The 18,224-nt window shown below is 46.0% G+C and overlaps 1 protein-coding gene across 8 annotated transcripts in view; it reads left to right on the forward strand.

Moving 5' to 3' along the window:
- LOC126285457 (putative fatty acyl-CoA reductase CG5065) overlaps positions 1 to 18,224 on the forward strand; it is a 375,357-nt gene that overhangs the window by 328,815 nt on the left and 28,318 nt on the right. For all 8 annotated transcript variants that reach the window (XM_049984862.1, XM_049984865.1, XM_049984866.1 and 5 more), the window contains 3 exons: positions 4,077 to 4,477; positions 8,377 to 8,625; positions 17,086 to 17,341. In XM_049984862.1, the coding sequence (XP_049840819.1) occupies positions 4,169 to 4,477; positions 8,377 to 8,625; positions 17,086 to 17,341 (814 nt within the window). In that variant the 5' untranslated portion in view covers positions 4,077 to 4,168. The remainder of the gene's footprint in view (positions 1 to 4,076; positions 4,478 to 8,376; positions 8,626 to 17,085; positions 17,342 to 18,224) is intronic.

Raw genomic sequence — 18,224 nt, forward strand, 5'->3', positions numbered from 1 at the left:
GAATTACAATGTCATCGGCAAACCTCAAAGTTTTTATTTCTTCTCCATGGGTTTTAATACCTACTCCGAATTTTTCTTTTGTTTCCTTTACTGCTTGCTCAATATACAGATTGAATAGCATCGGGGAGAGGCTACAACCCTGTCTTACTCCCTTCCCAACCACTGCTTCCCTTTCATGTCCCTCGACCCTTATAACTGCCATCTGGTTTCTGTACAAATTGTAAATAGCCTTTCGCTCCCTGTATTTTACCCCTGCCACCTTTAGTATGTGCCGTAGTTTATTAAACAAAAATATATACATATTACATACGCATTTTGCATGAACAATACACACAGTATACAAAATTAACGTTTAAAAATATCCTTTATTTTGGTCTGTCTAAGCAAGCCTACACGCTTACGAGCAGCCAAGTCACGTACTTTTTTCATTACAGATATCTGAAACTGGTCACTTTCATCTCGGGCTTCAGACCATCGCAAGGCTGTATCTAAACAAGTGAACGCCTCAGAAGCTGTTGGTATACTTTCATCTTCACTTTCTGGAGCACTGATTGATGAGATGCTGGCGGCGTCATCTTTATCAGTGACAACGTTTACAGTCTCGCTGTCCTGCATGATTTGGCGTCCTGGATCTGCATCATCGATATTCATCCATTCATGAACGTCTTCTTCATCACATTCGTGGCAATCTATTTTTCTAGCATACCGAGAATTTAGGACATGTCATTCTGTTCGTCATTTTGGGAAACTTGGTTTGGGAGTGAGGGGGATGGTGGGGAGTAACAGGTGCGGGCGAGTACACAGTTCGGGTAAGCGGTCGTCCGGTTGACCGACGTTCTGATAATCGACGCTCTGCTGTACTTCGGTATTACGGCACAACGTCATTTCAAGACAACTGCACGCCATTATTGTGCACTTTAAAAAAAGTCCTAGTACACCGTTATTCTTCGTAAAATGCAAAAAATCAAGAAGCGACGTAGATCATGCAGAGAAACGTAATTTAATATGACATACACGGTGCCACAAATATCAGGGAATACCCGAAAAGTGGATAACAAATGTTGAAAATGTGACGTCGGTGCTGGGGCCACTGCTGTTTCTTATTTATATAAATGATATGCCTTCTAGTATTACCGGTGATTCAAAAATATTTATTTGGTGATGACTTGGTAGTGAAGGATCTTGTGTGTAGTATTGGAACAGTATCAAAAATGCAGTTCATGAGATAAGTTCGTAGCTAGTGGAAAATAATTTGGTGCTAAATCACAGTAAGACTCTTCAGTTATTACAGTTTCTAACTCGCAATTCAACAAGAACCGATATTTTGATCAGACAGAATGGGCAAATTATAAGCGAGACGGAACAGTTCAAGTTCCTAGGCGTTCGGATAGATAGTAAGCTGTTGTGGAAAGCCCATGTCTAGGATCTTGTTCAGGAACTAAATGCTGCTTTATTTACCATTAGAACAGTATCTGAAACATGAAAAGTAGTCTACTTCGCACATTTTCATACGCGTATGTCATATGGTATTATTTTTTGGGGTAATTCTTCTGATTCATAAAGGGTATTTTTGGATCAAAAACGGGCTGTTCGAGCTATATGTGGTGTAAGTTTGAGAACCTCTTGTCGACTCCTATTCAATAGTCTGGGAATTCTGACATTGCCCTCACAGTATATATTTTCTCTAATGTCGTTTGTTGTTTGCAATATTAGCCTATTCCCAAGAGTTAGCAGTTTTCACTCAGTTAATACTAGGCATAAATCAAATCTGCATGTGGAATCACTTCCTTGACTGTTGTGCAGAAAGGAGTGCAGTATTCTGCTGTATCCATGTTCAATAATCTACCACAAGAACTAAAAAATCTTAGCAGTAGCACAAACACTTTTAAGTCTAAAATGAAGAGTTTCCTCATGGCTCACTCCTTCTATTCTGTCGAGGAGCTCCTGGAAGAGCTGAAAAATTAAGCGAATTCCAGTGTCACACTGTTGATTTTCTTTATTTAAACTTACGAATTGTCGTCTGAATATGTTTCTTATATTTAATTTTATCTGCTTCTACTATCGTGTTATAATTTCATGTGTTGACTCGTTCCATGACCAAGGAGAATTCTCCTTAATTTGGTCCCACGGAACAATAAATAAATAAAGAAATTTAAAAAACGAGGCGATGTAACTCGCCGCAAGTGCTGCGACTGGGGTTCTCGGTCACACCGTAGCCGGTAGGGGGCGGGGGTGGAGCTGCAAATCTGTCACGAAACTATTGTCCTCGCTCTTACCAAGCGAAACCTGTTCTTATTTTGTGTTTCTTTCCTTTTGCCACTCTTTTGTTTACAGTCTTTATTTACTAAAGAACACGTAGATCGTTTACTGGTAGCGATTCAATTCGGATGTTTATATATTCGCTGTCAACGGGTCCCGAACACCCCTTCGTATTGCGGAACTGAGCGCCAGACCTCGCGAGATGCGTACCTGACATTATAAAAGCAGGCTGGACAGTGGTGGACTGGAAAATGGTGATTTGATGTTATGAACCACGCTCTACTCTGTGACAGTCCACTGGAAGGACTTGGGCTTAGCGAATGCTGGAGGACGTCACCTGTCGTCATACGTAGTGCCAGCAGTCAAGTTGGGAGGAGGTTGTGTTACGATATGGGGAGTGCTGTTGTTGGTTAGGGTGCGGTCCCCTTATCGTGCTTACGCAAACTCTACATCCAGAAAGATACGAACACACTTTACAGCGCTGTGTAGCCCTTACACTAGAGGAACAGCTCGGAGACGATGGTTATTTGTATCGGCATTACAGTGCACCGTGTGACGCACTCGTTCCTTAGCAATAACGTTCCTGAAATGGACTGGCCTACCCAGAGTCCCAAACTCAACCCAATGCAACACCTGTAAGATGAGTCAGGAAGTCGACTTAGGTCCAGAATGCAGCGTCCAATATCACTACCATCTCCGATTTCGACTCTTGGGGAAAATGGGCTCCAGTGACATTCGGACGCCTCATTGAAAGTGTGACAAGCCGTCATAAAGGCGAGAGATGGATACACATCATATTACTATAGGTGTCCGTTTACTTTGGGTCACATACTGCATGAGAATTCTTATTGCAGATTTTTTGAAATACTGCAGAGTTTTTACAGTTGTATGATTTATTATATTTCCTTCTGTGTTTCGCGAAATGGCCCAATTTTGAGCAGACCTGTAGCTCGTCGTACATAGTTCGTACTTTTTCGCGTATCGTTCGTATTGTGTACATAGTTCCGCGTAGTCAGCGCGTACACAACTTTCCCACTAGAGCGCGCCCCGCTAGCACAGCAGCGCTCGTCCGTCTCCACACTACGAGATGGCGCTGTCTTAGAGACGGACCAAATTCTGCTTCCGCCGATCCGCGTATTAATATGTCACGCAGCCAATGAGATTGCTGCAACGTAGAACCTTTTCTCCTCGTGGATCACACTCGCGCAGTGATACCTGAACGCGCGAGGTATTATAACGAGTGTACTGACCTCCGATTAGTGAGTCTGAATTAGTCTGCATTTGTGTGTATCAGTCTGTAGTCAAGTTTCAGTCTGCGCCTAGTAAGATTATCATATTCCTGTACATAGCCATGAAGATAAATGTATAGACCCTTTTTCAAGTATCAGAGATATATGTGAGAATAAGATTAACGTACCAATACCAAAGGAACTTCCGATTGTCAATTGTAAATGGCATCCAGGACCAAGTGAAGTACTTTTTAGGCTTTTTATTATTTTAATAAATGTGTGTGAAAATTAGTCAAGTTCTATTTAAAGTTGGTCACCGTCAATCTGCTACTCTAAGCGTGCAAGTGGCATTTCTATCGTCTGACCTAACGGCAGAAAATAAACACGACACGATAAGACCACGAGACCTATTGCTGACACTCGCCTACTTCGCTAGAGGGACCAGTCAAATAATCTGATGGTGTGTGCACCGAAGGTCTTACAGTAGGCACGCCACAGTTCGCACTCGGGCCTAGTCAGGTGTCGAGTAGCGCTCGATGCCAGTTGGAGCTCGGATACGCTGAGCCGCCGCCTCCGACCGTGTTGCAGGTGCGCCGCCCCTATGTGGCCACGTAGCCGCTGAGGCCGCCCCCGAGGACTCCGCCGCCGCCAGCGCCTCCGCCCCCAGCGCCGCCCCCGCCATGGGGCCCAGCAGCTGCAGCTCTGGCAGCGCCGGCGCCGGCGACGCCAGCCCGCTCACCAGCAGCAACAACAACAACAACAACGACGGCGAGAGCAGCAACAAGAACCCGCTGGAGGCGGGCGGCCCCGTGCAGGGCTTCTACCGCGACGCGTGCGTGCTGGTGACGGGCGCCACCGGCTTCGTGGGCAAGGCGCTGGTCGAGAAGCTGCTGCGCTGCTGCCCCGACATCGCCACCGTCTTCCTGCTCATCAGGCCCAAGCGCGGCCTCGACGTCGACTCGCGCCACCACGAACTGCTCAAGCACCCGGTACGTGCCGGCTCTCGGGGCACTCGGATCTCCTCTCTAGCGATATGCGATCAGTTCTTCAGCTCGGCGTCGATCGATGCAGGATATCGTGCCAAAGTCTGTCCAATTAGCGCCTTTGTTGTTGTTGTTGTTGTGGTCTTCAGTCCAGAGACTGGTCTGATGCAGCGCTCCGTGCTACTCTATCCCGTGCAAGCTTACTCACCTCCCAGTACCTACTGCAACCTACATCCTTCTGAATCTGCTTAGTGTATTCATCTCTCGGTCTCCCTCTACGATTTTTACACTTCACACTGCCCTCTAATACTAAATTGGTGATCTCATTGCTCCAAACGTTCTAAATTGGGACTAGATCCGGCGATCTTGCTGGGCACGGTAGTGTTTGGCAAATACGCGGAGAATCATGAGAAAGTCTCGTCGTGTGCGGGCAGTCGTTATCTTGCTGAAATGTAAGCCCGAGATGGTTTGTGACGAAGGAAGCAGAGCGGGACGTAGAGTATCGTCGAGGTACTGCTGTGCTCTAAGGGTGCTGCGGGTGTGAACCAAACAGGACCTGCTATGAAGTGGAGTGGCGTCCCGGCTCACCACTGCCGTTTGCCGGACTGTATGGCAGGGGAAAGTGAGGTTGGCATCCCACCGCTGTATTGGGAGTCCCGAGACACGTCTCCACTGGTCATCAGGGCTCGGTCCAAAACGGGACTCATCTCTGGAGACAATCCTACTCCAGTCAGTGACATTCTAAGTCAAGGACATGTCTGAAGGCGTCCCAGACAGCGTTGAGATGCCAACGCGACTGCCGTCCGACATAGGCCCGACAACCAGCAACGATGCGAAGCATTTCTTTTCGTAGCAGCGCCCCCTTCAGCTGTAATCCGCGGCACCCTTACATTACAGCACAGCAGTACGTCGACAGTGTTCTACGCCCCATTTTGTTGCCCTTCGTGGCTAGCCATTCTGGAGCTACATTTGAGCAAGGTGTCTGCCCCCACACGGCCTGAGTTTCGACTGCCGGCTTGCTTCGGTCACCACGGTCAGCAAGTGAACCGGGTCTCTGGTAAGTTTAGAAAGTTTGGAGCATTATGGGCAGGGCCCTCCAACCAGTTTGGGATTTTCACGACCTAACGGGAAAAATGGACAGAATGTGGCACGCCATGCCTGAGGGGGAAATCCAACAACTCCACAATCAATGCCAAACCGAGTAGCTGTTTGCATAAGGGCCAGAGGTGGACCAACGTGTTGTTTATTTGCTCAACTTGTGAAGCTCATTCTCTTGAATAAACCACCCAATTTTGTCTCAAATTGTAATGATATTTTTTTCTGCATATGTACATCACGTCTACTGATTCCCGTCCCATTTGGATATGTCGTACGTGCTACGTCGCATTCATTTCTCTCTCTCTCTCTCTCTCTCTCTCTCTCTCTCTCTCTCTCTCTCTCTGTCTTTTATTTGTCGTAGAGTGTGTCTACCATAACAAGAATTATACTTACTCTCATCACGTCCCGTCCCGTCTATTGGCCTCAATAACGCACTATCTACCTGTCATCTTGCAACCTAAACTAGATCTCAGACTGTTGTGTAGGTCAGTATGTCACGGCAAATTACATTACAAACAGTAATACACAGAGAAAATAATTGTAATTGTTCCTTTCTGTCCCTGTTTGCACTTGTGTGATATTTAATCACGGGGCTAACCAGATGTCGAATATCAGTGTCTTCAACACATTCAGCGTACTGGATTTTACATCTGCATCTACATCCATACTCCACAAGCTACCTGACGGTGTGTGGAGGAGGGTACCTTGAGTACCTCTATCCGTTCTCCCTTCTATTCCAGTCTCGTATTGTTCGTGGAAAGAAGGATTGTCGGTATGCCTCTGATTTCATCCTCATGGTCTCTTCGCGAGATATACGTAGGAGGGAGCAATATACTGCTTGACTCTTCGGTGAAAGTATGTTCTCGAAACTTTATCAAAAGCCCATACCGAGCTACTGAGCGTCTCTCCTGCAGAGTCTTCCACTGGAGTGTATCTGTCATCTCCGTAACGCTTTCGCAATTACTAAATGATCCTGTAACGAAGCGCGCTGCTCTCCGTTGGATATTCTCTATCTGTTCTATCAACCCTATCTGGTACGGATCCCACAGTGCTGAGCAGTATTGAAGCAGTGGGCGAACAAGCGTACTGTAACCTACTTCCTTTGTTTTCGGATTGCATTTCCTTAGAATTCTCCCAATGAATCTCAGTCTGGCATCTGCTTTACCGACGATCAACTTTACATGATCATACCATTTTAAATCACTCCTAATGCCTACTCCCAGATAATTTATGGAATTAACTGCTTCCAGTTGCTGACCTGCTATTTTGTAGCTAAATGATAAGGGATCTTTCTATGTATTCGCAGCGCATTACACTTGTCTACATTGAGATTCAATTGCCATTCCCTGGACCATGCGTCAATTCGCTGCAGATCCTCCTGCATTTAAGTACAATTTTCCATTGTTACAACCTCTCGATATACCACAGCATCATCCGCAAAAAGCCTCAGTGAACTTCCGATGTCATCCACAAGGTCATTTATGTATATTGTGAATAGCAACGGTCCTACGACACTCCCCTGCGGCACACCTGAAATCACTCTTATTTCGGAAGACTTCTCTCGATTGAGAATGACTTGCTGCGTTATCTAGGAACTCCTCAATCCAATCACACAATTGGTCTGATAGTCCATATGCTCTTACTTTGTTCATTAAACGACTGTGGGGAACTGTATCGAACGCCTTGCGGAAGTCGAGAAACACGACATCTACCTGTGAACCCGTGTCTATGGCCCTCTGAGTCTTGATGATGAATAGCGCGAGCTGAGTTACACACGACCGTCTTTTTCGAAACCCATGCTGATTCCTACAGACTAGATTTCTAGTCTCCAGAAAAGTCATTATACGCGAACATAATACGTGTTCCAAAATTCTACAACTGATCGACGTTAGAGATATAGGTCTGTAGTTCTGCACATCTGTTCCACGTCCCTTCTTGAAAACGGGTATGACCTGTGCCCTTTTCCAATCCTTTGGAACGCTACGCTATTCTAGAGACGTACGGTACACCGCTGCAAGAAGGGGGGCAAGTTCCTTCGCGTAATCTGTGTAAAATCGAACTGGTATCCCATCAGGTCCAGCGGTGTTTCCTGTTTTGAGCGATTTTAATTGTTTCTCTATCCCTCTGTCGTCTATTTCGGTATCTACCATTTTGTCATCTGTGCGACAATCTAGAGAAGGAACTACAGTGCGGTCTTCCTGTGTGAAACAGCTTTGGAAAAAGACATTTAGTATTTCGGCCTTTAGTCTGTCATCCTCTGTTTCAGTACCATTTTGGTCACAGAGTGTCTGGACATTTTGTTTTGATCCACCTACCGGTTCGACATAAGACCAAAATTTCTTAGGATTTTCTGCCTAGTCAGTACATAGAACTTTACTTTCAGATTCATTGAACGCCTCTCGCATAGCCCTCCTCACACTACATTTCGCTTCGCGTAATTTTTGTTTGTCTGCAAGGCTTTGGCTATGTTTATGTTTGCTGTGAAGTTCCCTTTGCTTCCGCAGCAGTTTTCTAACTCGGTTGTTGTACCACGGTGGCTCTTTTCCATGTCTTACGATCTTGCTTGGCACATACTCATCTAACATATATTGTACGATGGTTCTGAACTTTGTCCACTGATCCTCAACACTATCTGTACTTGAGGCAAAACTTCTGTGTTGAGCCATCGGGTGCTCTGAAATCTGCTTTTTGACGAGTAATTGTCCGCCACTTGGAATACGTGACGGCCGGCACAGGCGGGCTCAGTATGTCCGCACGGCGTGCGGTACCGGCAGGTCCAGTAGGCTACAGCCGCCGTCTGCCGGCAGGTGTTCGAGCGCGTGCGGCAGGAGTGCCCGTCGGCGTTCCAGAAGGTGGTGAGCGTGAGCGGCGACGTGACGGAGCCGCAGCTGGGGCTGAGCGCGGCCGACCGCCAGCGCCTCGCCGCCTGCGTCAACGTCGTCTTCCACTCGGCCGCCACCGTCCGCTTCAACGAGAAGCTCAAGGCCGCCGTCACGCTCAACACACTGGGCACTCAGCGCGTCATCGAGCTGTGCCGCGAGATGCGCCAGCTGCAGGTAGGCGCGCCGGCCGGCTCTGCACGCACGCCAGCTGCAGGAGCGTAATTAAAAGTCTCTGTGTCGAGGCTGTTTCAGAAAGGGCTTTTACAACTTTGGAAATCTGTAGTATAAATTAATTCATAGTACCTACAGACGCGTTTGTAGTGTCAGTTTGCAGGGAAATACATCAAGTTGTGTCTCGCGTGGTTCGCTAGTGCCGAATCGCACCGTAAGGAGCGCTAGCAGCAGTTGGCTTTAAAGATGGCTGCCTTCACTGGACCCGAGCGTGCTAGCTGTTTGTTTTTGTTTGAAGAATCCGAGTCGGCGACAACAGTTCAGCGTAATTTCCGTACCAAGTACGCTAAAGACTCTCCTAGTAGGCGTACAGTTTATGTGTGGCATAAATGTTTTGTAGAAACAGGGTGCTCGGTAAGACGTGGCAAATCATCATCAGATCGTCCAAGCACATCTGGCGTTATCGTTGAGCGAGTGAGACATTTTGTCAACAGCCGTACAAAATCGACCCGGCGTGCATCTCGCGAACTGCAAATTCCACACATGATCGTTTGGCGTGTGTTGAGAAACTGTTTGCATCTGAAATCGTACAGGTGACGATCGTAAGACACTGATGAGATTGCTCAGAAGACCTTCTGTGCGGTTATGTTACATCGATTACATGAGGATGAACATTTCTTGGACAAATCGTTAACACACATAACTGTAGGATTTGGGGCAGTGAAAACCCACATCAAACATTGAGACATATTCGTGATAGCCATAAACTGAACGTTTTTTGTGCATCGAGCAAGAACAAAGTGTATGGCCCTTTTCTTTCCATGAGAGAACCATCAACAGGATAGTGTACCTGCAGATGTTGTAACAATTTTTGGTGCAACAGATCGATGAGGATGATCAAGAACGGAATGTTTACTTCATGCAAGTTGGAGTACTACCCCACTAGCTGCCTGACGCCCGGGATTTTCTGTGACCGCTTTCCAGGTCAATGGATTGGCTGTGATGCGCCAATTGCTTGGCCCCCAGGCTTCCCAGACCTGACACGAATCGATTTTTTTATGGGTATTCATTAGGGATATCGTGTTTGTACCTCCTGTACCGGCTACTCTCACTGAACTTAGGGCAACAATTTACACCGCCACTGAGCAAGTTGCATATGGAGTGCTATAGCGACATTGGGAAGCAATTGACTTCCGATGGTACGTGTGCAGGATAACCAACGGAAGCCACATACAACATCTGTAGTGTTAGGTAAAGAAGCTTGATTTGTTTCCCTACAGAATAACACTGAACCCAGCTCTATACCTTCCTTCAATAAATTTATTTGGATTTTTGAAATCGTAAAGTCCTTTTCGAAACACCCTATACAGGGTGAACCATAACTACATCGACAAGGTTTCAGAGATTGTCCACCATATTATTCCAGTATTTTGGCGCAAGGGGCACGTTGTTTCCGGCGGCTCGTTACATAGCAATCGCGCTTCATTTGATTTCTTGACCTCATTTATCTTCGTGTCCGTATTGCACCGAAGACGTATGCACAAATGTCTGCGGTAAGCGCTGTGTGTATTATTTGGAAGAACTTGTACTATTCACTGACGGTATTTGTTGTTGACAGCAGTGAAGCCCACTTTACTCGTCAACTTCGAGACTGCATTCAGTATCGCTGGTTTTTTTTTTTTTTCTTTCTTTCGCTGGACGAGTTATTTGTTCCTTTATAGTGATGCACAGCAGTACGGACACGTTCGCCGATGGAGACGCACCTCGTGTTTTGAGTACACTGAGAGCAACGGCAGAGTGGCAGAAATGTTCTCCCATTGCACGACTTTTGCATCTGTTTGAAGGTTGTTGCGTTACTGCTTTGTGCTGTCATAGTAGACTTTTTGACTGTGGTGAAGGTATTTTCCCGTAAGTTTAGGTAGTTGGGATGACAAACGAACTGCGCCACCCCTCCCGCCGGAGGTTCGAGTCCTCCCTCGGGGATGCGTGTGTGTGTTGTTTTAGCATAAGTTAGTTTAAGTAGTGTGTAAGACTAGGGACCGATGGCCTCAGCAGTTTGGCCCCTTAGGAATTCACGGACATTTCAACATTTTTGATTTGAGGCCTCCAGTTACACCAAAATATTTACAAAATATGCCTCATCAACCTCAGACATTTTGCCAGTTGCGTTCTCGTTCGTCCTGTACTTACAAGATAATTCCGTGACGATCTCACAGACTTTGAAGGATGGTGGAGAAGAGTAAATATGTCAATTTGAGGTAAGGAAACGACCGAGTCGAAAAGTATAAGGAAAATCTATACAAATTCCGTCTGTTGCAGCATTCAAAGTAAGGGTCTCAACATCCCTACGGAATTCCCGCTGAATTCTCCCCAATACCTTCTGACAATTTCCTCTGTTGATCGACTGGTAACGACGCACATAACTTGATGTCAGAGAGACCAAAAATCCTTACTCTGAGGTACACTGATCATGAGTACCATTTCCACGCTCTAGTTGCACAAGCTGCTAAATTTACAACAGTTGTTCAAAATTACGTTCCCCAGCGTATGAGTAGTCATGGCATCGTCGCACCAAGTTCAGTCGTACACGTCCTAGTATCCCAAGTGTCGTTTGGAGTCACAGGCAGCGATAATTATTGCCAGGAGAGCCTCTTCAGTCTCGACTACACGTGGTCCTACGAAAAGGAAACGAGTGGTGTCAGATCACGTGAATTTGCTGGACACCAAACAGCACCTCCTCTGCCTGTCCACTGTTGAGGAAAGTGTGATCCGGGTGTTAAAGTGCAAAGTGAGGTGGGGGTTCCATCATGACGAATAACAAGTGTGGTATGTTCGAGGAACCTGAGTGGCATACCTCTGATAAACACTGAGTACGCTGCTGAATATGGGCTTAGCGCACAGTCATTGCCTACGACTGCCCACACGTTGAGACACAATCCGCGCTACGACCGTAGCACGTGGGTTCCCATCGGCCCAAACATAACTACTACGACTATTTATCACTCTGTCTCTGGTGGAACACGCTTCTTCCGTCAAAAGTGAGGCTCGACTAAGACACTGCAAGAACCATCGGCTGAACGTGAGACCAAGTCCGAAGTCAGCAGGAATACAAAGTCCACTTTCTGTGAACGGCAGGGGTTCAGCTGCATTTCCCGTAATATTCGCCACACAGTACTGAAAGAAAAATTCATTTCGCGTGCAAATGCTCGAGTTCTGATTGCAGGTGCCATATCTACTCAACCAAGCACTCCATCTTCTAAGTCGCGAGTCCGTGTACTTCTTCCTCCTCTTCGGTCACTGTAGTGTGGTACCAACTGCCGTTTCACTTAATCGTGAAACAGTCTCAGAAGCATGGATATTTTGTCACGTACAACCTTACCGTTTCTCTGCTGCTTCCATTCGCTTGTCCATACACGAAAGTCGTGTCTGCAAGTTCGGTCACCGGATCCTGCTTCATCTGGCGAGGCCCGATCGACGTTAGTACTTCAACGTGTAGGGACAGACTGCAGTCTGCTGCAGTGTAGACATTGTACACCAGGACTGCTCGTGTCAGTACGCAGTACGCCATCTGCATTGGGTTGAGTAATTATCGCAACCTCTACACCTATGCGGCAACGGCCTTGGCCGCAGTGGTTACACCGTTTCCCATCAGATCTCCAAAGTTAAGCGCTGTTGGACGTGGCCGGCACCTGGATGGGTGACCATCCGAGCAGCCATGCGCTGTTCCCATTTTTCGGGTTTAACTCAGCCTTGTGATGCCAATTCAGGAGCTACTCGACCGAATAGTAGCGGCTCCGGTCACAGAAAACCATCATAACGACCGGGAGAGTGGTGTGCTGACCACACGCCCCTCCTATCCGCATCCTCATCTGAGGATGACACGGCGGTCGGATGCTCCCGATGGGCCACTTGTAATTTGAAGAAGGAGTGCTACACCTGTGCGCTCGTCGGGATTACCTACCCTGCAACCTTAGCAACAACAGTACTGGTATATATATTCCACTGTCAGAGATCTCAGAACGATTTTCACTTTTAACTTTCGACTCGATCGCTTCCGGACCTCAGATTGGTACATTAACCCGTCTCCATCATACGTGAAAGTTTGCATCATCATCACGGAACTACCCTGTACATATATTTTATATTATGTTTCAAAGTCTTTGTGACAAGCGTCTATGGGTTATGCACCACGTTACGGAGAAAAACTTTTGTTAAGAGACAAAATGTTCGCTGAGGCCTCACGGCGATGCTATAAGCCCTTTGGCATTCGCCGACCCTGGGACGCCGAGGTTTCTACTAACCATGTGTGCAGTATCTGCCAACCTCCAATAAACTGATAGTGGTTGTCGACAGGAAAGCCATGAGAGTGACTTTCTCTGAGTGAATAAAGATATTTTAGGAGCGAAACAAGAACTTGAATTTTGGTCATCGTACCGCGTTTCACACGGAGCAGATGACTGGGCGATAGGCAACACGCATTGCGTGCGAGCGCCGCAGAGTGCCTATGCAGTGCTGCCTCTCAGGGCGTGGCCATTCGCACAAGGCGAGGAGTGTCTGCGAAACATTTTGTCTGTAACAAAAGTCGTTCCCCATGGCGTGGTCACATCTTAATCATAGATTACAAATCTGAATTTAGTCTTTCAAGAAGAATGTGCCTCGTAACTTACTGATGGACTTGTATGAACGATTTAATGCACTATTTTTAATTGGAACATTGTCATTTGGATGATACAAATTAATTGCATTGAGGTATTTAGACCTCGTGATACTTCACTTCTCGAACCAGGCTTTTCAAGTTTTGTTCGTGGAAGCAGTCACCACGAAGCGTAACTCTAGCACCAAATAAGACGTCGTTCTGACTTCGGTACGTGTGAGTAATGCTGCAGATATTTTCTGAGACAGAAACCAAATACGGAAACTTGAATAATAAGAAAACGTATGAAGTAAAAACAAGAAATACGACCTATCAACGGCAGATACGAATAATTCGAAGCAGTTTTTATGTTGTAGAAAAAAGTGTGTGTTATTTTTCGTCAGAAACAACTTTACTACTCAAAAACTCACATTATTACGACGAGAAGGCCTTACTTCTGACACAGCTTCTAGGAATAGTTCGAGTGGTCACAATCAATCCTCGATTTACGAAAAGAGCAGGGGCATGGAAAGAGTATCAGTTTTTCTTGGTATAGAGAACTTTCAGCCCGATGACGATATTTTTTTCTCATTACCTTTCAATCGATACTTTTATCGGTTCTTATAGCAGATATGGTATGAATGATCCTAGTAATGATTTATAATATTGCTTTTATATGTACCGAGTGGCCAGTGCATAGTCACGCAACGGATTGTCAGTGAAATGTTGAAATATTGTTTTGAATGACTGTACAGAGTTTAGGTAAGATTTACTGATGTACATTTGCGTACCATTCCGCTGTTTTTAAAATAATCTGTTCTGTACTTCAATATTATGATTTCCTAATCTTAAAAACTGTAATCTATAATGAAAATTAAAACACCGCCTGATCTACTGCTTGTGTTATTATGTTCAAACCACGTGAAAGTCCACTATCCCTGTCTGTTATACACAGCCTGGGAAATAACAGTGAAGCACCCAGTAGGAAATGAGGAAACGAAATGAAACTCCACAGGTTTAGAGGGTGTGTGTATTATTTCACTGTTTACAGTATCGAGGAACTTGGCAGTACGAGACCACGTAGCGGTCCACTCTCTCCTGGGCGCACGAGTCGATTCTCTTAGAAAGGATGTCAGAGAGCCGCTGTACCTTTCCCGGGGCGGACTGTGCATCAGCTGGTCCTCGACACCTCGGATACTGGCACTGAGATGAAACTGACACCCGTGCCGGCCCCTCGCGTGTTCTGTCACACTGTAATGGCTCGAATACGGACAGGTGGGACTGCAGCCTGGCAGCTTAAATTGAGCTGCAGTCCTCTGGCCAATGGCCTGCCAGTTCAGCAGTACCAGCAGACACGGCTTCCGCAGCCAGTGTTTCTCGTGTGAGGGATTGCCACACGGACTCCCGCTACTCGATCGACCGAACTACCGATTACGCCACACCGGACCACCGACACTGCTCCAGATCTCTTGATGTGCGCCTTAAATGGGGGGCCTTCCACAACTGTCGACATTTGGAAACGGGATTTAAACGACCGGGACCAGCCCGTCAGCAAGTATTCTCAGCTGGACTGCCCGGTGCTGTGCTGCGCGTGTCAGTCATCGCCAAATGTCTGTCAGTGGCTCTGCCGGGCCGTCAAATGACATTCACTGGCCGAGTGTCGCACCTGGGCGCTCGGACACTGCGACCACCGTACACTGGCGTGCTGTGGTAGCCGAGCTGCTGCCGCCGTCCACAGGAATTGCCTTAATTGCTGTGCTCGACTCCACGGATCACCTTCCGTCATTTGCAGTCTGCTGTTTAAATGTCCTGAACAGCGTCTGTTCGCGTTCATTAGTAATGTGTTCTATCGACTGACCGGTTGCTTCTCGGCCCACTCCATCGCCAACCTCCAGCACAGAACTGCTTGCCCACTCCTACCCTACAGTAAACCCCACAGCCTCTCCAAAACATTAGATGAATGAGACAGCTTTCCCGGTCACCACCGTACGCATCGACGATTGTCATCTACGGTAAAAGAGAACTGCTATTCATTGATGACAACAATGCTGTACCATTCATCAGCAGTCAAAGTTTCCAAATCACGACACCACTCCAGATGCAGCAATTTTTGCTCTGATGGTAACGGTTAATTATATCGTACACCGAAAACTCGTGATCGATAAAAATAAAGTCTCAAAAATCAGGATTCTTCTTAAGCCTAAATAAGGGCTGGCAATTCCCTAGTTGTGCGGTACGGCACACAATGTTCCAGGGAGTCTGTTGGATGGCAGGCACATATGTAAAGGGATTACAATGTATTTGCAGTCAAACATTGCACCACTCTCACATTCGAATACCCCACAAGTCTCAGTATCGCACAATTCGACGAGCCGGCAAAAAGTCAGTTGTTGATAATGTCTCACAATAATATGTGGCACCTCTGTATCCATCACAGTGGTCACTCAGCATCTGGTGCTGTTCGTGCTCCAATCAGAACTGGTAACTACACTAAACACAAACAGTACTAATGATCTGTGGTGACAGAGAATTGCAACTCTTAATCATTTACATACTCGCTGATCGTGTGCATGTTGTAACATTATGTGATTTCCTTATCATTTTAAATCATTCACTAATCGAGCAGTCGCTCGGCAAAAGCTACAGTTAGCAAATAATGTTGCGAGAATGTGAAAGGTGAACGACCTGTGAAGTAACTTGTTTATTGTCGAAGCGCCGTCAGAGATGCAGTGAGTTATTGACTTTGAAAATCGCGGCGCGAAAAACGGACAGAAGAAGAACACTTTTACACATTCTTTTGATGTACGAGATATTCTCGATTAACAGTTACTCAGTTACTCATTTTTTTCTTCTCTTGTCTCTTGTAACTTGTGTCGGACGCGCATGTCTTGCCGGCGTATTATTATTGTTAAAAATAATGTTATTTTAGTGTAAAGTAAAAGTGCAATACTGCATAGCAGTAGATTTATTGTGCGACGTGTATATGAAAATGTCAAACGACTGTTTTCATTACGAGAAGAGAAGTGGCAGTGAAAACAGCATCCATTTTAAATCCTTCATTTCAGTGTAAGTTCATCTATTAACTGCCATAAATTCAGAGTTAAATGGAACTATAGAATCTGTGTCTCACTCCTTCATTAAATTATTTAATTTTCTTTATGTTTCTGCCACATAGAGAGCTCACAGTCACGAATTCTTTCGTCGAAATCGGACGGAAGTTGCATGCGGCGAAATATTTTCTCTGCGCCATATTTTACTGGTAAATGCATGATAAACTACGGTCCCTTAGGAAATTCATGTTGAGCTATTCAAAAATAATTCTATTTTGAATAGGCATTTACTCTCCTCTGCAATGCAACTTCCGACTGATCAGACGATCCAACAAGAAACAGCCGCACACGGTCGGCGTTCGCAAATATATTTCCACCGCTGATTATAGCAGCACAAAAGTAAACATATAGTTATAATTAGCGACTACGAAAGGGGACATTTATAACTGTATGATTATGTATACACATTACGTAAACATATCGTTATAATGTATAAGAAATTAAAGTGCCCTCTGACCATTTCTTTAGCTGCTTCACTTTTTTTTCTCTCAAGCTGAGATAGGATCTACTCTTAATCCTTTTAGCAAAGACAAGTACAGACACTTTCATTTCAATACTGTAATAATGAGTACAGTAATTTTCTTAAGATACTACTCCTGAGCACAGTATCCTTATTTTTTGTCGAGTATTGTGTCACGAGGAAAGAACAGAGGATAAAATGGACCTGTATGACAGTGTGAATTGTGTGCCTCGAGTGTAAGCGTGTCACGCGTGCTGCAGGCATTCGTGCACGTGTCGACGGCATACTCAAATGCGGACCGGCGGGAGGTGCGCGAGGTGGTGTATCGGCCGCCGGCGGACCCGGCGCGCGTCATCCAGTGCTGCGACGCGCTCAGCGACGACGCACTCGACGTCGTGTCGCAGTACCTGCAGGGCCGCCACCCCAACACCTACACGCTGACCAAGGCCATGGCCGAGTGGGTCGTCGCAGAGCAGGCGGGCGAGATACCTGCAGCCATCGTCCGGCCGTCCATCGGTGTGTATACGCGAGAGTTGCCGACCCTGCTCACCTGTGTTCACTTCCGTGTATTTCGAGGTTGATGCGGTCTTCAGTCTGATGCCTCTTGTTTACTATTACAGTATAAGCTTAGTAGCAAATATTAAGAAAGATAATTACTTAATTGTCTGAAATTTCCTTTCTGAAATATAAAACACATAATTTCTAATTACTGAAATAGTGTACAGGGTGTACATAAAGTCCGGGAAAACTTTCAATTATTTATTTCACAAAAACTAAACATTGTACAGATGTCATACATATTGCATTTTGAGATCGAACCACGAGTCACTTGGCAGGCATCAATACGGTAATTGAATTCTTGCCACACTCGTCCCACCACATCATCGTCAACTCTGGAAGTCGTTTCCCGTATTCTCTCCTAGAGCTTTGCTACATCAAGTGGTAGAGGCAGTACATACACCAGATCTTTAATGTGTCCCCACAGAATAAAGTCACACAGAGTGAGATCTGGTGATCAGGGAGGCCATTTCATGAAACAGATGTCCCCTTCTGTAGCACAGCCGATCCAGTGATGTGGCAGTTCCTTGTTTAGGTACCCACTAACTTCATGATGAAAATGGGATGGAGCCCCCATCCTGCTGAAATATGAATGGAGAGTCCGATTGCATTTGAGGCATTTCTAGTTCACCGGATGCACTACGCACTGATTTATTTGCATTCTCTCGTATGCGCTCCACATTGACTTCACTCGCACTGGGATGTATGCCTCTCTTTGCTGGGCACAAGCAACCCGTCTCTTTGCTGGGCACAAGCAACCCGTTATAACGAATTTGTTGTGCCAGTGGTAAATGGCCTTCCTTGTTGGTGGCTTCTAACCATACTTGGTTCTAAACATCTG

The sequence above is a fragment of the Schistocerca gregaria genome, chromosome 8 (assembly GCF_023897955.1).
Source record: "Schistocerca gregaria isolate iqSchGreg1 chromosome 8, iqSchGreg1.2, whole genome shotgun sequence".
Classification (NCBI taxonomy): domain Eukaryota; kingdom Metazoa; phylum Arthropoda; class Insecta; order Orthoptera; family Acrididae; genus Schistocerca; species Schistocerca gregaria.